Source organism: Abramis brama, assembly GCF_963993115.1.
Source record: "Abramis brama genome assembly, chromosome: 10".
Lineage (NCBI taxonomy): Eukaryota > Metazoa > Chordata > Actinopteri > Cypriniformes > Leuciscidae > Abramis > Abramis brama.
In genome coordinates, this window is record NC_139972.1 from 18,153,515 (window position 1) to 18,175,935 (window position 22,421).

General features: G+C 37.8%; 1 protein-coding gene across 7 annotated transcripts; it reads left to right on the plus strand.

The window, feature by feature from the left end:
* Positions 1-38: 38 nt before the first annotated feature.
* LOC311091567 (tetratricopeptide repeat protein 12-like) lies at positions 39-22,343 on the plus strand. Of its 7 annotated transcripts, XM_084127539.1 has the most exons (25): positions 39-167; positions 334-503; positions 705-735; positions 959-1,036; positions 1,140-1,261; positions 1,382-1,441; positions 3,160-3,231; positions 3,356-3,416; positions 3,771-3,959; positions 5,316-5,385; positions 6,588-6,676; positions 7,029-7,197; positions 7,854-7,943; positions 8,638-8,701; positions 9,609-9,743; positions 9,991-10,083; positions 10,268-10,336; positions 10,941-11,042; positions 11,601-11,700; positions 11,805-12,030; positions 12,892-12,957; positions 19,101-19,334; positions 20,786-20,942; positions 21,290-21,410; positions 21,519-22,343. In XM_084127539.1, the coding sequence occupies exons 1-25, from the start codon at positions 110-112 to the stop codon at positions 21,662-21,664; spliced, it is 2,772 nt and encodes a 923-aa protein (XP_083983665.1). In that variant the 5' UTR covers positions 39-109; the 3' UTR covers positions 21,665-22,343. The 7 variants fall into 7 exon arrangements, with proteins under 7 accessions (XP_083983665.1, XP_083983663.1, XP_083983664.1 ...); XM_084127537.1 differs by lacking the exons at positions 39-167; positions 334-503; positions 705-735; ... (16 more) ...; positions 11,805-12,030; positions 12,892-12,957 and adding an exon at positions 16,383-18,545 and having other exon boundaries at positions 21,519-21,673; XM_084127538.1 differs by lacking the exons at positions 39-167; positions 334-503; positions 705-735; ... (16 more) ...; positions 11,805-12,030; positions 12,892-12,957 and adding an exon at positions 16,383-18,545 and having other exon boundaries at positions 21,293-21,410; positions 21,519-21,673.
* Positions 22,344-22,421: the final 78 nt, after the last annotated feature.

Sequence of the window (22,421 nt, forward strand, 5' to 3'; positions counted from 1 at the left end):
TTTGCACATGCCGGTAATTGTTGCTATGCTTACGGACACACTTCCGTAAACAAAACTGCCTCACTTCTCTTCACTAAATTCCTTTTGTTTTGTGAACTCGTTTTGAAGCATGACTTTGCAAGATAACGACGATATCGAACGCTTTTTGAGGAATGTTGACCAGATAGGTAAGTGCTGTTTGTTTAACCCATCTTCACGCGACTCTTGCGTTATAACGGAATGTAACTTAGATTAATTATACAACGTCACGTTAAGTCAGTGTAGACGGGACGGGACTCTTTCTTAAATCTCTTTCTCTCTTTTTTATTGAAGTTTGTTGATATCTGATTGCAGATGAGTTAGTAAAAGAGTTAACGTTAAATTCCAACGATGTGTCGTGTCAAGAGAAAGCACTTGCGAAGGCAGATCAATTCATCTCATCCCTGGAGCAGGTGGAACAATGTAAAACCACAATCAATAAGACGGTTATTAACAAACATCCCTCATCTGAAAATGTGTCCCTGGTACAGTATCTTTATTAAACATTTAATACAATATAACACTGTGAATAAAACACACTTTATTGCATTTTTAATACATGTTACAGACTCGTGATTATCAATAATATTTGAATTATTTCATACTTTGTATTCATACCTAATATTTAAAAAAAATTATTTATTTTTTTTCAACTACAGTTACACTGCGTTTCCCCTTCTTTTCAGAACATCCAGTATGAATCAACTCAAAATCCAGGTAGGTTTGTGTATTTGAGTCTCGTATATGTTCTGTGTTCGGCAGTTGACATGACTTCTCTGTCTCTGTTGAATAATTTGGTTTCAGGTATAAAACTTGAATGTCTGCCCCTGAAGTCTTGTAAATGATTCATAAATCAATACAGACTTGCTACCTTCATCTTCACCTCTTGTTTTTTTATTATAAATCTTGCAACGGTTTGTTGTACCCTTCGATTCGTCAGAGAATTTCTTGAGGACATTAGAGAAAGATGCCGAAGAGAGACGTCATAGAAGAAAGATGAAAGAGGAAAAAGCCAACGGTGTGTATACCGAGCCTGAGAGCGAAATGGCCAGTTTTTTTGGGCAGTTTTGCACTGTTAGTTTGCAACGTCTTGATTTCTTGTGTCCTCGTTTGACCCGCAGCGTTAAGGGAGCAGGGTAATGAGGCTTTCACTCAAGGTGACTACGAAACGGCTGTCAAGTTTTATACCGAAGGCTTGGAGCAGCTGCGTGACATGCAGGCTCTCTATACAAACAGAGCTCAGGTACTTCTACATTTCAGAACAAGTTTCTCTACAATAATCAGATGAGCCGTATCATAACTGATATTCCCGTGAGACTTCTCCTCTTGTGATTTTATTGTCTCACATTCATGTATTATGTAGGCCTTTATCAAGCTGAAGAGATATAAGGAGGCCATAAGTGACTGTGAGTGGGCTCTGAGGGTGAGTAAATCAGTAGGAAAGAGGTCAGAGAAATGACCCCTCATTTTTCAGTGTCAGCAGAAGCGGAGAGTTTTTCATTCTACCTTGTCTGGTGAGAACAGCAGGCTACATAGAGCGGTTTCTATTGAACTGGATAGTTGCTCAGCACTAGAAAATTGGGTTGAAGTTCCTTCTGGGCTGTGCCGAATAGTCTTTGCTTTTGGAAAACTTTTAGAAAGTTAAGTAAGAACTAGCTATATATTCTTATTCAAGCAGGGTTCCTCAAACTTGGTATTGGAGGGCCACTGTCCTGCACAGTTTAGCTCCAACCCTGATCAAACACACCTAGCTGTGAGTTTCTAGTGATCCTGAAGACATTAATTAGCATGCTCATGTGTTTTTTATCAGGGTTGGAGCTAAACTCAGCAGGACAGCGGCCCTCCAGGACCGAGTTTGAGGAACCCTGTTCTAAAGTGTGTGCACATATCTTTATCATATAATTATTAAAAAGTAGTGCTGTCAAATCAATTAATTGCGGTTAATCGATTAATTGCGATATTTAATCAATTAAACAAAAGTTTATAAATATAAAATATATGTATATATATATATATACACACACACATATACACTTTATACATTTATGTAGTTAATAATCGCAATTAATCGATTTGACAGCACTATTTAAAAGTAATTTTAAAAGCATTTAAAATACAATTCATAAATTCTTACGTTTTTCAGAGGGTCGCATCTTGTCACACAGTAATGAAGATCTACAGGGAGTCTCTCTGATATCATTTTCTGTTTTATGTGTTTTTTCCCTCTTTTTTTCTAAGAAATAATTAGCTTATAACGCTAGTATATGGGGCACAGAGTAAGTAAAAGTAAATCACTAGCAAGGCTCAAAATAGCCTCACACTAACACGGTAGCATAATGAGGGTCCCTACATGCAAACCGAAGCATTGAGAACTTTGTTAGTGTACAGACAGTTTAATAAGAAGATACTTTATAAAGACAGTACATTACGCGTTTACAGACAGGATCCATCTTGGAAAACAGTCTCGACTAATCGAGCCACGAACGCCGTGCTACGTTAGATTTCACAAACGTAATTCCTATCGACCAGCTCACTTAGCACGGCGTTCGTGACTCGATTAGTTGAGACTGTTTTCCAAGATGGATCCTGTCTGTAAACGCGTAATGTACTGTCTTTATAAACTATCTTCTTATTAAACTGTCTGTACACTAACAAAGTTCTCAATGCTTCGGTTTGCATGTAGGGACCCTCATTATGCTACCGTGTTAGTGTGAGGCTATTTTGAGCCTTGTTAGTGGTATTAACTAGCGATTTACTTTTACTTACTCTGTGCCCCATATACTTGCATTATAAGCTACTCTGTTTTTAGAGATAAAACTCTTTGCATCCGATTTTCATGAAAACGCATCCCAGGGAACGATTGACTCGGTAACCATGTGTTAATTACCCCTAGGTTCATTTTTCACCGGAGTTGTCCTTTAATGCCTCCTAAAAGATATCAAAATGAGTTTTAACTATAAGAAATGAAAAACATGTTCATTATAGAACAGTGTTTTCACCTCTAAATTTGTATTTAATTATTTTTTTGCTAAAATAATAGTTTAGGACAGAAATGTCACATTGCTGACTCTAGTTTATTACGTCAATGCATCTTCTGTTGTTTTCAAGTGGCTAATTAAAATTTAAAACTTTCATTCACAGTGCAATAAGAAGTGTATTAAAGCATATATACACATGGGAAAATCTCACCTAGCACTCAAGGATTTCCCACAGGTATGTATCGTTCAGTAGAAGTCCTTATGTCCTTTCAAGCCTAAAGCTGGATTACACTATTTCTCACCTTATTTGACACCTGTCCTTTTATCATGTTTTTTTTTTTTTATTGCTTCACTTTCAGTCCAGGATTTGCTATCGAAAGATTTTGGAGATAGAGCCACAGCGGGAGACCCTGGTCAAAGGTATGATTTAAAAATGCTGTGAAGATCTGAGGCAAGGAAAGGCAAAGTAAATATTTTAGACTTTAGATCCATTCTTTAGCAACAGAAGTAGGACTAGTGTTGTTATTAGCTTTTAGCATCTCAGCAGTACCAGAATAAACTGCGTTTATTTTTGGTTTTTACACAATTCTCTCTCTACATTTTCTTGTAGAAAGCTTACACCAGCAGTTTTTAGAACATTAGTTTGAACTTTTCCAGAGGAGTAATGTCATTATGGATTTCCGTTCTAAGCATTTTAATAGAGTATTTCCACATGAATTTGCAAAAAAAAGATATATGTTCATGGAGCAGTCACAATACATTACATTGCAATAGTTTATCTGAGACAAGTGGATTTGGAAGAGAAGGTGGCTCTCCAGGAAAAGGCAGCTTGGGAAGAGCTACAAGCGGGAACGAGACAGGCCACGGCAGTATCAGAGCTGCTGAAGAAGCTCGATAGACCCAATGAGATCAATCTTTACTACTGTGGTGGATTGGAGCTGCTCTCACAGGCTATTAAAGACTGTAAGTTCACATGATTAATTCAGAGTCCTTTTTTATTAGATGCTGCTGTTGTTTCTTGTTTATTTCATTAATTATCACATAACTCCAGCAGTTTTTTGGTAGGACGAGCACATTTTTACGGCATTGTTGAACCTCAGAATTGTCTGAAATATGCCTTCGGTTTACCCAGTGTTGTTCCAGCAACCAGGGTGATATTTCTTGCACTCAGGATCGATACGGAGAGGAGAGTAGTGAGGAATTTTGTGCGGAGGGCTCATTGATTCTGCTCTGTGGTTCATTTGCAGTTCATGATGAGGAAACTAATCCTCATGATCAGCCATAGAGGACAGACACAGTCCTATCACAAGCAAAGCCTTTAGTCAGTTTTTGTCTGTTCGGTTCTGATCTTGTGTCAAAATATCACTGCACAGATCATATATTTAGATTGTGACAAAAAATACTATATATAAGGGAAACCAGGGCTACTTGTCACACCTCACAAAAGAAGAGAATATTGAAGTGAATATTTTTCAATTATATTTAAGTTACAGTTGAAACTCAATTTCTATTTTCAATTTTGAAAGAAGTCTCTTGTGCTCACCAAAGCCGCATTTATTCCATCAAAAATGCAGTAAAAGTGCAGTTTGTGAAATATTATTTCAATTTAAAATAACTGTTTTCTATTTGAACGTATTTTAAAATATAATTTATCCCTGTGATGGCAAAGCTGAATTTTCAGCATCATTACTCCAGTCTTCAGTGTCACATGATCCTTCAGAAATCATTCTAATGCTGATTTGGTGCTCAAGAAACAATTTTTTATTTATCAATATTCAAAAGAGTTGTGCTGCTACATTTTTTGTGGAAACCATGATAATATTTTTTTCAGGACGGCATGCATGTTTGTGTTATACTTCATATTAAGTTCCTTATCAAGGTAACATTATAAAAACTACAAGCTGAATCAAACTTTCAATTGAACTTCCTACTTAACACACTGCAGTCCTTTCCAACAGAAATACTCCATTTAAAGCTATTTGAAGTATTCCGCTAGGGTAAAATATGGGCCTGCGCAATGTGAAGCATAATCTTGAAAGTTCTCCAAGTTTGAAAGCTTTGTGCCAATGTTTTGTTCAGGCGAGATACCTGAATGGCTCTTTGTGAACTAATTTCTAGTATTTCCTCAGAATGAACACTGCTTCTGTGTAGATAAGGCAGCGCTCTCTTATTCTTGATGAGCTTTTGTTTATTCTCCTTGTACGCTCTTTTGCCCTTGAACGGAGCATATTGTGTGTCTGGGGCTGGCTACTGTGATTTAGTGTTGATATATGGCTCTCACTACCTACTAACACTGACCTTATCTGGTGTCCCTCACAGGTACTGGGCAGACTTTATTCCGATTAAACAATGGCTTCAGTATCATTAATGGCAACAACACTGTAAGAAGGTAAGGTTGCTAAAGAAGCGAACCTGACAGTTTGTGGTCAGAATGTACTTTTAACATTTGAAAATAGCTGTGTAAAGCTCTCTAGAAGTTGTATTTTACTTAATTGAATTTTAGGCTTTGTGCATAGTACTTACTGTAGTATTAAAGTGTGCATGCATAATCGCCATATGATTGATTGCTTCTTCATCATTTATCAAGCAGCTTTCTCTCCCCTTATCGGTTGTCTTGCACCAACCAAATATGCTATTAAAATTAATTGACTAATTTGAATACATTTAAACAACAGATGTGTAATCTGGTTCTGCTGTGTGATCATGTCTTGTGTTGGAATTTAACTTTCCACACCAGAATGAAATTGAAAGGGTTTATCCGTGTTTGACAATGATTGATTGGTTTGTTAGGGAGATTCGCTGTGTTAGCTTCATGCAGTTTGCACACGTGTGGTCTCTAATGGTCTCACATGTTTGTTTAAAGGGATAGTTAAGCCAAAAAAAAAAGATTATGCCATTTATTTCATCAGTCTCATGCCCTTCCCAGTGTTGGGTGTAACAAATTATAAGTAACGTGAGTTACATAATCCGATTTTTTTTTTAAGTAACGAGTAAAGTAAAAAAAAATTACAACAAAATATCCGAGTTAGATTTTCTTTGTTAGTTACTTTGTTTTCCCATTTATTGACTGACACCTCTCAGTCCCCATGTTGAGGGGAATCAGGAGTAAGTGCAGAGGTGTTTTGTGCTGTCTGAACATGATGGTAATTGTAGTTCTAGACTAAATGTGAGCATGCATTTACTTGTTTCACTTGCACAAAAACAGATTCAGTATTCCTAAAAATGAATAAAAACAGTGAAATGTCAACTCAGAATATTACACAAACATGCAATAATTAAAAATGTTGAATAATACAAATATATTTTATGTATTTAATGTCACTTTATTGACCAATATCTTTGCTGCTGACCTCCAATGATTCAATTCAGTTTTAGTTTTAGTTAACAATAACGACACTTTGTATGACTACTACTTCCATGGAACACAATTTTTGTGTGTCGTTCTTTTCCATGCATTTACAATGAAACAGGACATCCATTCAAAAAGGATGCTTTTTTTTGGGGTGAACTATCCCTTTAACTCCATTTGGTCTACAGTGCATGACTGAAGTGTGTTTTACTCTATTACAGTTTTTCCCTTTCTGTTTTTAGCTGCCTCTCACAGATTTCAAAAGATTCATATGCAGTGGATCTATGCAAGTCCGTAGTCAAACTATGGAGGACAGTTTGCAGTGGAAACGGTAAGATAAGCCTTGAAAATGAAAGGTGCTATTGCTGAGGGAAAAATAGCAATCCTATTTGCACATTCCTTTTTTATCCTTTTAAACGGTCTCTCTCTGGAAAATGTAAAATGTATCGACACCACATGGTCTGGTTCTGCTTCCCCCCTACTTTTAAAGTAATGAGGATTTGTGAAATGAATTCAAGTCAATATCAATTTATCCTGTTCTTGCCTGCTAGCAGTGAAATTGTTATTGCATTAAAAGTCTCTTTAGTAAGTACTTTGTGCCCTTCAGTGGCAATCTCATTAACTGGTCATTTAAATTTGCGTTTGTCTTTATTAAACCCTCTCCATAATTGTGCTCCTTCCAGAGCAGAACCAACAGCTGCTGATGGAGTGTCCCGTTACTAGACAACACATAGTCCAGATGTTGGCATCACCGGAATGTGAAATACAGAGGGAAAGCCTGGAATTGCTCAGCTTGTACTCACAAACTCAGCACGGAAGGGACGTGCTCATCGACAACCTTAATTTATGCCAGTACGTGCAGTATTTTTGGTGTCATGTTGAATGCATTGCATTGCAGTCTACATAATGATGTGCCATGAATTAATTACTTACAACATAACACATATGAGGTCAAATGAGCCATTTAGACAGGACTAATTATGTGAAACAAAATGGATCGGCGTGCCACACTGCTAAGAAATACTGTAATGGCTTTAGATCAGGGGTAAAGATAAAAATACATTCTCGGAGAACATGATTAATAAGTAATAAATCTCTTATCATTAATTACTGAGCATTTAGGTGCTAGTTTAAAGACTAGTTAATGTCCCATGTTTATACTGATACATTTTTTATCTCTTAAAGGTTTTTCTGTTAGAATAATAATTGTTTGTGTCACTTAATTGAATATTTAAACAGCATAATTAATTCATTATATCAAAAAGTGCATATTATATGTTTAAAATAAATAAATGTATTGCTTTTACTGACTTATCGGTGATGTCAATTTCATTCCAACCTTCTGTTTTTTCTACAAACCAGAGCAGGAGATCGATTTAAGTGTGGTGTTGCTACGCTATCTGTGATTCATCTCATTAGCTAGCATGCAGAATGCCTCCTACTGATATAGCATGTTTTATTAAAGTCCTTTTAATGAGCCCATAACGAATGCAATCTGTCTCCTGTAGAACGGCTGAGAACCTGATGAGCTGTGTTTGCCGTGATACGAGCTCCGCGTCGGCGCTGACAGTTCTGGAGAACTTGGCTGCAGAAAATAAGTATGCACAATCAATTTAGTCACCCTTACTATATGAATCAATGCCTGTGAGAGAAACCGCAAAACTGACTCTTTTTACAAAATCTTGGGCACGACCCACCTGAGAGTCTAGCAGATTCCCATACATCATAGTCGCTTGCACATATTAAATCGAGACACATTCAAATTCATTCAGCTCAACAGCCCAGGTCCCTTGAGAACGCAAAGTGAACACATTTAAGACAAAACAATCCATCACATTCACAAATCCCTCCATTTATCTCTGTGAGAGAGCGACGTTTCTAGCCATTCACCACTCTCAGATAGAGAAAGGTGCTCCCGGTGACCAGGAGATGGAATTAAGCAGCCACTTCATGCACAAAAGGAAATGAGAATGGTTTGATAGATAGTCAATGAAAAGTGTTCAGTGAATTCAAGCCGCTCTCTTGTTTCTAGATAAGGATGGTTAGCCATATTGGTCTTGTCTCGTGTTGTGCGTGGGACGTCACCAACGTGAGATTTGCAGCCATAGATCTGCTTGGATCAGTGCCCACCACATTATAACGCATTTTTATCTTTTGCCCCCACGGCTCTTTGCGCATTACAACAAGAGGGTTATCTGAGGATTTTAGTCAGTTAAGCTTTATTCTTGTTAAGTAGCTAATTTCTTTATTTAATATCTTTTTGTTGCTGTTTTTGTTGTTTCTCTTTTTCAGATTTAAGATTCAGTCAAGGCAGATCTTCACAGCAGCTTTTGCCCTTCCTCTTGAACATCTGCTGGTGATTATGAAGCATCATTTATAATCATCTTCTTAATAATTATAATATTCTAAATCATAATATCATATTCTAATGCTTTATTGTCTGATTTATCAGACATTTTGGCACTGGATTGTACATTGCTGGCTTTACAACTAGAAGACATATGACTATATACTTTGTAGGACTTGTTATAACATACAGTCACATAATTATTAAAGGAACATTTTCTTTTTGGTCAAAGACCCTATATGCATCTTAGCATTGAAATGTCTTCCGTCTTACATACAAAGATATTATTTTACCATACTACAGCATGCAAATATGCTACATGCAACATAGATTACAGTCCATGTATACATCCAATTACTGATATAATTAGTATTAGTACTCATCATATGAATACTAGTATGATGAGAGCTGTTTCTTTTGTCTTATTATAAAGGTACTTTATAATGCTTATCCTGTTATACTAAAAAACTTTCAGTCACACTTTAGTTTAGGGTCCAATTCTCACTATTAACTAACTACTAACTACGACTTTTGCATCAATAAACTCCTAATTACTGCTTATTAATAATTAAGGTAGTTGTTAAGTTTAGGTATTTGGAAGGATTAAGGGATGTAGAATATGGTCATGCAGAATAAGGCATTAATATGTGCTTTATAAGTACTAATAAACAGCCAATATTCAGTAATATGCATGCTAATAAGCAACTAGTCAGTAGTGAGAATGGGACCCTAAACTAAAATGTTACCAACCTTTCTTCTTTCTTAATTTTAATATGCTGATTTCACCAAGAAACATACTGTCAGTGTTGATCCTTCCTGAATAAAAGTAATGTTAGTGTTAATCTTTCCAAAAAAAATGTTATTGCACGTAATAAAACTAGTCCAAAATGTGGCTAATACTGTTTTTCCCATGTAGTCAAATATCATGACAGCTGACGACAAGATCCTGGCTTCTGTGATTTCTGTGATCGGGATCATGGCTCTGGATGATGTCATAAATAAAAATCTGGCAGGACGTGAACATTTTTGGAGATGCTCTCTTCAGGCAATGGTAATCTTGGAGATGATAACCCTTTACATCACAACCAAGCTCCCAAATACTCTGTCCTTGAACATTGCTGAATTATGTATGACGTCTTGCACTGGGAATTTTGATTCAAAGGGTTTGTTTTTAAGCTCCTTTTGCTATCCTGCTACACGAGCTGTGAAACCGCTATTTCCCACAGACGCTAAAACTGAGAAAAGGACATGAATTTAATTTCCGGCACTGTCAAGATAAAGCTCTGTTTTGGTTGCAGGAGCGGTGCGTCGCCTGTGAATGTAGAAGTGTCCTCTATCCCCTCCTGGGTTTGATGATCAACTTAGCCTCAAATCCCTCTCAAGTTGTCCAGGTAAAGCAGAAGTTTAATATTCTGGGCTTTTGACCAGCCCTCATCCAACACATCGAGCACTTTTTGTGGCCTTGGCTAGGCAGAATGTTCTTCTAGTGCCTTTTCTCTCCATATGTTGCAATCATGTCTGAAACAGCAAAGGAAAATTGGAGAGAATACTTTTTGGTTCTTTTTCAACACACAGGAGCACGCTGTTCAGGCCAGCAGCAGGTGCTTGGACCTGCTGAGCGATTCCTCTGGAGGCGTCATCACAGTGAGTTGAATTCGTTTTACCAAGGCCAAAGCAAGCTTCAACCCACCCCCTGATGATGGGAGCCGCCAGAACGTTTGAACTGTAGATTTCTGCTCATTAATTATTAAAATGTTCATCCTGCAGGATGTGGGATGTTGTGGAACCCTGCGCATTCGCATCTCTAGAGGATCTCTACAAAACATTTACATAAATGGGTTATACAAGATCAAAAATGGAAGTTTAAATATATGGATGTCCTTAGATGGCTAACATCCCCAAGAGAAGGATTTCGCATTCACGGAAGCATTTACATAGTGATTACCGTAGCAGCCCCAGGCCCTATTGGGGACTATTTTCTCTGACTATGTAAATCAGGTTCCAGGTTGTTTGCTTGGGTTTTGCTGCCTTGGCGCTTCATATCTCTCCAGTCAGGCTGTTTCTCTGAGTACAGTTAAGGTGAAAGGGTTTATTATGGATTTGACTGAGTTTTACTGCTGTGATAACTGCATTTTTGACAAGCCGCCTTGAAATACATCAGAGTACAGCCTTATCCTGTTGAAATGTCCTATCTGTCCTAATGATGGGAGTTCTGGTATGAAACATATTGTTTTGTCTTCGGCTTCAGAGAGCTGCAGGTTTGCTGAGCGTTCTCCTCCCGATGTCTTCTGATGCCACTCAGGAAGTTGTGCGGAATGGAATAGTGAAGAAGTTGCTGAAGATTCTGAAGGTGGAGCCTATATCAGGTTTCAGTTGTTGAAACAGAGTCTGTAAGGAAATAAAGTCAAATGAAATTGGATATAATATATTGGAGATGGTAGAGATTATGCCCCTTGCATTAAATTGGCAATGCAAATCACTACCGAAAAGACCTTCTCAGCCCAGCATAGGACCAGTGGATTATAAATAATTACTGACTTAAATCAGCCCAAAAGCCAAATTTCCAAAATTACCCAAATTTAATTTAAATAATTAGTTAACGTTCGTTCTGTCTGTCTGTTGTTCTGTCATTCATTCTGTCTGTCTGTCTGTCGTTCTGTCTGTCGTTCAAAGTGCATAACACAAAGACAGAAACCTAAATGCAATGCATATTTTAATATTAATTATTTATTTCAATATCTTTTTTTAAATAGCAGGGTTTACAGGGTTAAAGAGTTTAACTTTGTGGGCTGCCTCCATTACACATTTTTTGTATTCTGGTGACCAATTGTATTGTTTGTTTTTTTTACATTTGCGTTGGCAATTGTAGAGATTAAACTGAAACTTGCTTGTGTGTCTGTCCGGTCAGGTTGGAGGAGAGATGAGCTCCAGATACTCCATTAAAGCCCTGACAGTCTGTACTGCCTCAATCCCACAGGCTTGCGAGGAGCTGGTTAAGCTTGACAAACGTGAGTTCTGAGGGCCAGGGAGGCAGAGGATTGGATTTAATAAGTTGTCTTAAGCTCTATGGCCTTACGGTGACTTTGTGTGCTACACACATTTATTCATTCAGGGCTGCACACTTTGAGGAAACTCCTGGGTGGCATTGATGAGTTGGTGGTGGGGAACGCAGCTTTGTGTATGGGGCATTGCTTAGAAGTGGATGGAGCTGCCAGTGGCCTCCTGGGCACAGACTGCGTGCCGTTGCTGCTACGCCACACCGCTGGAGATGCCAAAAGAGCAGCCGTTCGGCAGAACGCGGCCATCACCCTTGGGAAGCTGTGCAAAATAGAGCCCAGGTATAATTAAGTCTGACTTACCTTTTGCAGTCAGCTGCATTGTATTGATTAACATTCATGCTGATGTTCTTATTAACAGCAGTGATACTCTGGGAAACATCAAGGTGAAAAGATAATGCCTCTAAATAATTAACCTCAACAAGATGATGAACTTTCTGAATGAATAATGAATTAAAAATGTCAGATCTACAGTTTAAGGGCATAAGAAAGGCATCCTAATTGATGTGATTCAGATATAAACATGTTTGTTTGTTGCATTTGACATTTGTTTATATTCTAGTCTCATTTTACTGCTGTTAACAAGCACTTTTACAGATGTGAGAGAGAGTTTCTTTTAAATATGTACCGATTGCACCTTTATACTCTTATTGACCTAAAGAACTATCAAGTTTTTTCCCTTCATCTTTAATTTATGAAGGGTTCATGAGCTCAGACCTGAGAAAAGAAGCTCTGTTGGTTAAGTGTTTTTGAGGCGTCTTATTCTCCCAATCAGCATCTAACAAGTATAGTCCTTCAAAGAGGAGTCAGAATCTTATGGCATTCAACTTTGATGAGCTTTCAACTTCTCAGAGTCTTTACAGTGAGATTTCAAACCTTTGAGGTGAGAGTGCAGCCTAAAAAAGACATTCCAGACAGAAAACAGTGGAGGGTACAGACACTGCCAAAAATATTACACATAAACGATGAATCTACTTTATGTGCAGAGCAAACTGGCTGATGTTTTCATACTTTTTTGCATTTCATATTCTTAGCTCTGGTTTTATATTTGGTTGTTCAGAATACATTGTGTGGTCAAAATGAGAAGAAAAAAAAACTAATTCTGTTGGTTTGATAAATCTCTGTTTTGCTTTTTTTTTTCAGGCACATGGAGAAACTCAGGGAGCTTCATGGTTTAGAAATCCTTCATTCCTGTGCGAGATTGATCACGTGAGCCACTACCCACATTCGGTTCCTCAATAATTGACCCCATAACTCAGGACACACATGCAAACGCACACACGCATACAGATGAATGCTGTCCTTTGGTTCACAGCTTAAGATGCTCATCTTAAGTGAGGCCACAAATTACTGTCATGCCTTAAGGCCTATCTTGATTATACAGCTGTTTCCTGTGTTCATTTTAATTAGAGAGAATTCACATTGACATGTGATTCTGTTATCTGCTGTTGTAGAGAACATGTTGCCCCGGGACGATATTTGAAACATTTCAATATCCTTTCATCCCAAATGACTCACTTGGGAAGTGTGTTGCCTTGATTACATTTTGTTCCCTGTTTGTTGATAAATGGATTAATGCTAGCTTTCATGTGTTGAATAAAAAGATTAATAAAACTGCATTTGAAGATTATTATGGTTAATGCCTGCTCATCTTTGCAGACTTGATAGCTTTAGAAAGCATTCGATGATGTAATGAGAAAAAGTAAAATTGTTACAATTCAAATAGGTTTAGCAGAAATTAGTCTGACAGTGTAATCCAGACTTCGGGACAGGATTTGACTAACAGACTGCAATATGGAACCTTAACACTGAAGGTTTGTCCCAGAGCATATTTCAGATGGTGCACCATTATCTCTATTCATAGTTTTTTTAAAACTTTATTAAGTTTTCATTACTAAATTAAATTAAAGGGGTAGTTCACCAAAAAATGTAAATACTGTAATCATTTACTTCTCATATTGTTCCAAATCTGTATGACTGACTTTCTTTTGTGGAACACAAAAGAAGTCAACGTTGATGACAATTGACTTCAAACAAAATTGTTTTTTGCCTATCACTAATGATTTTTTTTAGATATTATTTACAATGGTATTTACAATAGTATTTTACCAGTTCCCAGTTTTATTTTTGAAGGCTCTTAAAATTGTGTCCTGTCAGTGGAGGGACAGAAATCTCTCATATTTCATTAAAATATCTTCATTTGTGTTCCGAAGATGAACGAAAGTTTTACAGGTTTGGAATGACATGAGGGTGAGTGAATTATGACGTAATTTTTTTTGTGTGTGTGTGTGTGAACTAACCCTTTAATGTTTCCGTTGTTGCATTTCTTAAAAAGTTAACAAATGATTTTGCTCATCGTTAAAAGTTTTTAATGTTTAAATAGGGGTCTCCTGGAAAAAAGGTTGGGAACCACTGCTCTACACTTTATTTGAGTCTTATCTGAATCTGTTTGATAATGGATGACTCGGATACTAGCTTATCATAGCAGCTCACGCAAGCCAACACGCATGAAAAATTATACACAGTCAAACACGATGAGGATGATGAGGGATTCTACTGACGCAGAAATCCGTTTCATTTTCTCAGCTTGCTTTTGTTCACGTGTCAGTAATCTAATCTACTTATAAATGACAAGAGAGGAAGGTAAAGCTCACATTAGGCTCCTTCAGAGAGTGTGGTGTGAGCTCTGTTGGGACAGTATCCTGTGTTGTGCATCTCAATGTAGTTTCATTATAATGTTATGTATGTGTAGCTTAAAAGAAACCAAGAGAGAAGATTAAGCATGGGGATTGGTTACATATTTTTCATTTTTGGACTCACAGGTATGTACACTAAGTTTGTCTTCAATAACTGCTGTGATCAGCACAGTAAATGTCAAGTTAGAGACATGATTTATTAAAGATATTATAGTTGTAATTTACAAACTATAAAATTAACTCATCTTTATATATTTTTTTAATAATAATAATAATAATAATAATTATATATATATATATATATATATATAAATTGTTTAAATTTTATTTAAAAAAATATAAAATTGTATTCATAAATTTATTTTTAAAATGATACATTTTGTCATTTATAATTTTATATATAGTTGTTGATATTTTTATATAATTAAAAATATATAATTATAATTTTGATGCTTACCCATTATACCCACCAATTAGGTATCAAAAAATATTAAACATTTTCTCTAATATATTTAATTGCGATATAAGAGCACTATTGATTAGATTCAAAGTAAATGTTTCAATTCAATACAGTGTTATGGACCCGTTGTTATGTGTTCAGTTCTGTGCTTCTACGTTTTCCTGTCCAGCGGTTGCAACTATTCAGAGATCACTTCATTTCCCAAACCATTTAACACTTTTCGGTCTAACAAATAACACTGAATTATTCATTAGATACGGCAAATGCTGCAACTCACTCGTTTGTACTGTTACGGAACAATCCTTATGCATGCAATAATTTTAACTATCTATATTTTTTCGTGTATTCGGTCGTAAAATTTTAATGCCTCTTGAATTGTTTATACTATAGGTATTTATGTGTATTTTATGAGCCATCTCACCAGCAAAATTGCAACTCTGCTACTTTTCAGTGAGTGCTAAGGAGGAGGACCTGCAAGGCTTTCAGTCCCTGCAAACCGAGAGCACAACCTTCATTATAACTATGCCATCGGAAGAGCAAAACAGCTCCAGTGACAACAGTGGAAAATTTTCCACCGAAAGCCCTGCTCACCTGACTGTGCCTGTAATCAGTTATCCAGGGACAGATTTGTTCCATACACCACATGAGAGGCAGCACTCAAGTACAGTAAATGCAACCACAACCACTGATAAAGATGCAATTACCTCAAATGGGCCAAGCTTTGTCTTAGCTTATGGTACAGGTTCACATTCCACGGGTAAGGTTGGCACTGCTGTGAAACCGTTTCAGTCCAAAGGAGACCTCTCATTGATCTCCAATGATGAGGGAAGGCTTCATCCCTCAGCTGAGGCTGAATTTGAGTCAGTGATGAATGACACCATGATGCCTTCTGCTCATCTGTCCAGAGGCAGGGAAAAGATCTCAGCTTTTTTTCACGCTTCACTGGAAAGCAAGAATCAAAGAGTCTTGGAGTCTATTACTCCTTTGCCCGCAAATGACATTCCCATGGTATCAGCCTCTGATCCAGCAGTAATTGATAACCTTGGGGAGTCAAACGAGAGTGTGGAAAGACAGGGCGAAAACAAGAGTGAAAATTGGACTCTGGAGTCGTTTAGAGTTGATAAGCCTCAGAATCGTTCTGAAGAGGCTTCTTTAAATAAGAGTCATTCGACCATTATGCATTTTACAGTTTTGCAGGGTTTAGGGCTTTTAACCACTGAGCTTGGTCAAAATCCAAAAAATGGATCTGAGCATGAGCCAAAAGAGCAGAAGAATCTGCTTTCACCAAGTTCAGTGATCCTTGATACTCCATTACAAGTGAAATCAACCAGCCAAGTAATAGTTAATAAAATGATAGAAAGCAGCAAAAATCCCAGCACCAATGGACCAAAACCCTTCGGGGTGTCACTAAAGCACCCAGACTCAATCTTTTTATTCTCTGCTTCAAAGCTGACCCCTACAAAGCTTCCAGACGCAACCACGCTGAATTATTTTTCAAACATGGAAACAGCTGCTGGCGAAATGCACATGACAAAACAATTTGTGGCCTCGCGGTTGATATCTGACTCCGTGCATAGAATTGTCGCAGCGAGGGATGGACTAGAAAGCAAATCAATTGTTTACACCAAATCAAGTAAAGAGCGTCAAATTAAACCAACGCTCCAAACCTCACCAAACAGTTTCGTTCATCGCCTGAATAAAAGTGACCTTTCTTTGGTTGCTCAAAACTCTTCTCTACTCAAAACGTCAGATCTTTGTACCAAAGAAGCCAGAACATCTAATATCTCTGTGACAGAGAAACGTAACATAATGGATCATTTTCCAGTTCATCTGAGTGAATTGATAGCCTTTAGTACTGCCTCATTTGCCAACGCTGAGGAAGCAACTATAGCAAATAAGCGAATGTTCATGAAACAGACTCAAAGCTCACTTGCCGCTCTCCGAACCATTTCAACTCAAGAAGACACTTCAAAACCCCTCAATCAGTTTGATGAATTATCTACTGCAGTGCCTCTTCCACCTTTGACAAAGCTTAAGAATGTGTTTCATGTCTTCAAAGTGAACGATCATCAGCCTCAACAGCCTCTAAATATTTCCCCCACAGAGAGATTAAAGCCTTTTGTATCAGTTCAAGCTCATGAATCGATTCCACCTTCATTGACGTCTGCAACTGTGAAGAGATTTACAAATATGGAAAACTTCTCTAAATTCGAATCTACTTACCTAAACCAACAATACGGCAGGTCACAAAAAGTCCCATTCATCATATCCGAGAGGCCAAACATGAACTCAAGTACATTGGACACAGGACACAAAACAGTAAATGCAACCACAATCAACAAAAAGATGTCACATTTTAGGGTCCCACTTTCTAACAGCGACATATCCACAACAAAGACCTTCATTACAACAACTATGTTTTTAAAGCCACGGGTGTCTTTTGCCAACATCTCCCAACTCACTCGTGCAGTTTCACAAAATAAGTCCATTCTGCTACCAACACCTTTTGGTAAGTCACAAAATACTGTGACAACAGATGCCAAAGTTCTCTTAAAACTTTTGTCCATCTCTAAGAAAAGTAACAGCAAGGATGCATTTTTAAATCACTCGTTGACAACTGGAAAGATTGCTTTGCCGTTAGACGATAAACAACAAGATCTTAAAATCCCAAGAGGGACTGTGATGCTGTTTTTTGGCAGCTACACAGTTAGCAGTATCCCATCAGTCCAGCAGCGTACTGAAGCTCACCCTGGAGAGATATTTCTCACAGAAACACCGCAAACACAATCTGTACTTCAGATTGAGTCATACTTAAAAAAGAAAGATGATATGGTTAAACCAACAACTCTGAAACCCCATGATCAGAACAGTCGTTCAGTTCAAGGCACGAATCAAACCTTGTTGACGCCAATTCCGCACAAGATTGTTTTTCACCCAATTCACACATCTGTTCTCCCCAATGTTCACTTGATTACAGAGTTTAAACAACATTTGACCTTCTCTGCTTCACCGTCAGTGTCTATTGGGCCAGCAATAGCGCATAAAAGTGGACAAGACAACCACAAAAATTCACTTTTATCACATCACATGTTTGTAAATTTATCAGATGTTAAGGAGCATCCTCAGAACATGACATCCAGCCAAATTTCTGGCATCAGCTGGCACACAACAGCTGCTGCACGCCCAGAAGGGGCCCTGAACACATCACTCCTTGAATCATCCAATGGAACAACTTTTCCTTTGTTTCCTTTTCAAATGCAGAATGTGTTGCATAAAGAGCATTTGACTTTAACTGAGGACGAGACCGAGTTTTCCTCAACAGTAAATCAGCATTCACAAACGACACAATCGAACTTTCCATCTGATGAAATGTCCAGTTTAGGCGCAACAGATGATGTACAAAAACACATTGGGCGGACTGCGTTGTCTGCTGTTACTGGGGAAAAGTTCTCTCCTCTTCTCCACACGGATTTGAGTTTCTCAAGTACAGAGAAACAATTGCTCCCCAGTGGTTCATTACCCTCCAGGGGAGGGAGTGAAGATATTGCTGAAAGTGACTCAGGGAGATCTACTGAGTTTGTGTCAGACCTACCTGTAATAAACAGGAAGATGACGGTTATATCATCCGATTCTCTCAGTGGGTAATGACTCAGAACTCTTCAATCACTTTTAATATGGAACAGAAACAATTTTATTAGCATTTGTGCTGTGCTAGATCAATAAGCAGATAGGTTGGTTGTTTGGTTGATTGATTGATTGATTGATTGATTGATTGATTGATTGATTGATTGATTGATTGATTGATTGATTGATTGATTGATTGATTGAATTAAAAACAAAATAAAAATATCTAAAATGATCTGATTAATTGGACTATTTTGTTTAATGGGATTAATGAGACAGTGAAAAAATCATGTCACATTTTAGTGTCCCACTTGCATCAGTATTATCTGGTGAGCTACTTTTGTTTGTTTGTTTAGAAAATTACATTAGTTGTTTTATTTATTTATTTATTTATTTATTTTAAATTTTCCAAAGAAGTATGGCTGCTGTTGTTGTGGATGGAATGATACAGAATAAACTTTAGCTCCACAAGTACAGATGCAATCTATAGAGCTTGGTGATAAACTGAAGTCAACATGATTAATTTTCAATGCACTCAATTGGATTTTGACCGTCTGATTGTCTTCTTCCAGTCAGGCGCAAATCTCTGATGATTTCTGCGGCACTGGCAACTACACAGCAGAGATGAGTCTGAATTTGGAGAGAGATATCATGCCCGGAGATCTCATCCCTGCCCTGGGAAACCTGCGTGTCGTCATCAGCCTCAAAACAAATAACAGCCAGGTCAATCTAGAGATAAAATCCTGCTGCCTCTCGCCTACTGGCAGACAAGATGAATTTAACACCACCTGCTGCATTTTTTCCAGGTAATGTGCACCTCTCAGGTTATTTTAGATTAGCTCAAATCACATGGTGCCCTTGAACCAGGCCACATTTCACATTATGGTACCAAATCAGCTACGTGGTCCGAGCATGGCTGGATTATACGGATCCCATCTCCCTCGTTTTTATGTGAAGGTTTAATACATCAGCATTAGTTCCTGTTTATAGACTCAGCTACGTTTTAACTGGTCACCTTATCACAGGGGAACAGCATTATAACGATTGGCTAAGAAACATTCCCTCAAACTGTTTAACTTGGGAAAGCTATAAATATCCTGGGCGAAGTATGTACTTATATCGAGCTGAAAGTTGTGTGGTTAGAGCAGTACAGTAAACTGCTGATGTCTGTTTTCCTACTGGTGTGTGAAGTATTCACTTTCTGTGAGTGTCTCGGCTCTGTTGCCTATAGCACACTGACACTAATATCCAGAGACAGCACAGTGTGTACCTTCAGTAGAGTCGTGTATCAAAACAACATAATCTATGAGGTAAATTCTTTCAAAATTCTATATTTTGGAAGTACAGTAATGTGCTTTTGTTTAGCACAATTGTCTCTCAATCAGGGAGACATGGGAGGTGGGATTTCCTCAAATAAAATGGATAAGGAAATAAAGTACAGCACATAAAGCATATAAAACATAACAAAAGTGTATAAACCACTCATTATTGTAAATTGCTCTAGGGAACATCAACAACAGCTGATAAAGGTTCAGAGGGAGGAAGCCAGTGCTTCCCATTTTGCATACCTCTGCACTATATGCTGTTTATGGTACATAAGTACAAGTAGTGTTTTCTCACTGACATATACAGTACAGCGAGGCTTAGTGCAAGAATCTTAGACACTGACGCAGGCACACTGTAAAAAGTGATCATTTGACTTAAATTAAAAAAGTGAGGAAACCCGTCACTTTAAAATTATTAAGTAAATAACCTTCATGCGTAACTGAAAAAATTAACTAATGTGTTCACATAACTTATTTTTTCCAATTACGCATGAAGTTTATTTTTATCCGGCGGGGGCCGGGAACTTGATTCTGTACATCGGATGTTGATCGGATCCGGATGGAGGCAGATCTAAATGTGAGCTTTCAGTCGATTAACAGGAAGGGGCATGGTTTATGAGGATCATATAATTGGAGAAGTCCGGCATACATCACCAGAGTCTGTCATTTCACTGCAAGATCCAGTTGACATTTTGATTTTGAGCTCTTTTTTAAAAAAAAATGTTGATGAATGCATGAATGAAATCGTTCACAATGACATCAAAAAGACGAATATCAGAACATAGAACTATCAAAAATCTACATACAGCACTCCATCCACAGGATTTAATTGTCATGCTTTCACCTCTGTTTGCATCACTCGTCAAGTTCATTATTTTAGCAATGTGCGTGCCATCAGAGCTAATGCGTCTCTTTGATTTGTTCTCCCTCAGGCTGCCTATAGAGCCTCATGGCATTAGACTGCTTCCTAGCGTCCTGTCAAAGAGCGCTAGCTTCACCATCAGTCTTTTCCAGATGATCAATTACTCCACCGCTTACCTGCACTGTGACCTGAGTGTGTGCTTGAAGAACCATTCTGAGTGCGAGAGGGTGAGTCTCAACCCGAACCCGGCCTCACAGATGAAAACTTGGGGATCATTTATCACTGTTGAAGAGGTCTCAATATTTCTCCTGAAAAATGTTCTACTTTTCATTACTCTCCCTCTTTTGATGACAGCATCTGCAGTTTCTAAATAAATGATCCTCTGCAGCTTGTTACTCTGTCACTGCAAGACAGAAAGTGAAGTGGTCGACAGTTCGTAACAGGCTAACAGAATTACTCGCCGAGTCTGTAAACAAGTTTAAAGTATGCAGATGTTAAGGGAATTTTTTTCTGCGTTGTATAATGGCTTGTTTTCAGGATGATGACATTATTGGTTATCCATTTCACATCTCAGCAGTGTGTGCAGCGTCGAAATGGAGAGGAATCGAGGGCCATCTTCAGCAGCACAGGAAACCGCATTTCTTTCGGCCCTGTTTTGAAAGGAGCAGACAATTCATCAGCCTCTGAAACAGCAGGTAACGTACTGTGTTACCAAGTTGTTCTGGTGGAGTAATAAAACAAACTAATGGGAAGATATTTCAGCCGATGATTTCAGTCTGATTTGGTTTGTTAATGCCGTACAGATGACACTGAAGCCATGGTGGTGATTATCAGCTCAGTGGCCGGCTGTTTGCTGGTGTGTTTGGCTCTCTTGCTTGTCTGGATTGGGAACAGACGTTGTTTGCAAAGGTCTGCCTACTGCTGGTCCAGGGGCCTTTGTGAATGCTAACAGAACAGAGTTCACTGCAAGCCAGCCAACCGGACTAAAATCTGCATCAAGCACTCAATCATTATTTGACAGTTTTTGAATTGCTCATCGTTATGTTTAGTTGTTGGACTGGGAAACTAATGAAACTTTTAACATTGTTAAAAGTAACCCAAAGTTCTTCTGAATATTCATTTATTCTGCATCATAGTGTCAAGCTTTGAGTATTACAATAGAGATGTTAAAAATACAAGCCTAGTAACCATTTCAATGTGAATACTTTTGTCACACAGCTAAGGGATAATTCACATAACACACTGTCATGTCGTTTCAGAACCTTAAAAGTGCAGTCACATTTACCTTTGTTCTGCAAATTGTATCAGATGAAATCCAGTAATTTCAGTTGGAATCTATGTGAAAGGGAATTTCGTTTGAGGGCAAAAGTTTTCCCCACACACATTTTCGCAACAGGTTCCAGTTGCTCACACGGATTTTCCCACAGAATGCTGATTGGTTTGAAAGAGACTTCAGTCTGAGCTGTGCTTCATACATCGCTAAACTTATGACAGTAGACAATGGACCTTTGAAATTTGACCGCATCTTAACACAAAATATATTTTGAAAAATTTATATAAACATCTGTCAAGTCCTACACAGGATTGGACTCATTGACTTTCATTGTATGGATAAAAAACAATATATATATATATAAAAAAATCTCAAAATATCTTCTTTTTTTATGTGCGTGTGTGTTCTGCAGAAGAAAGGTTTTGATTGACAT

Bases quoted from the DNA above. Each gene is read 5' to 3' on its own strand.
- LOC311091567 (XM_084127537.1), top strand. From the start codon at position 16,405: ATGGAAACAGCTGCTGGCGAAATGCACATGACAAAACAATTTGTGGCC. The intron at 19,335-20,785 runs GTAATGTGCACC...GTTCTCCCTCAG, and splicing joins ACCTGCTGCATTTTTTCCAG to GCTGCCTATAGAGCCTCATG. The intron at 20,943-21,289 runs GTGAGTCTCAAC...TTCACATCTCAG, and splicing joins ACCATTCTGAGTGCGAGAGG to CAGTGTGTGCAGCGTCGAAA.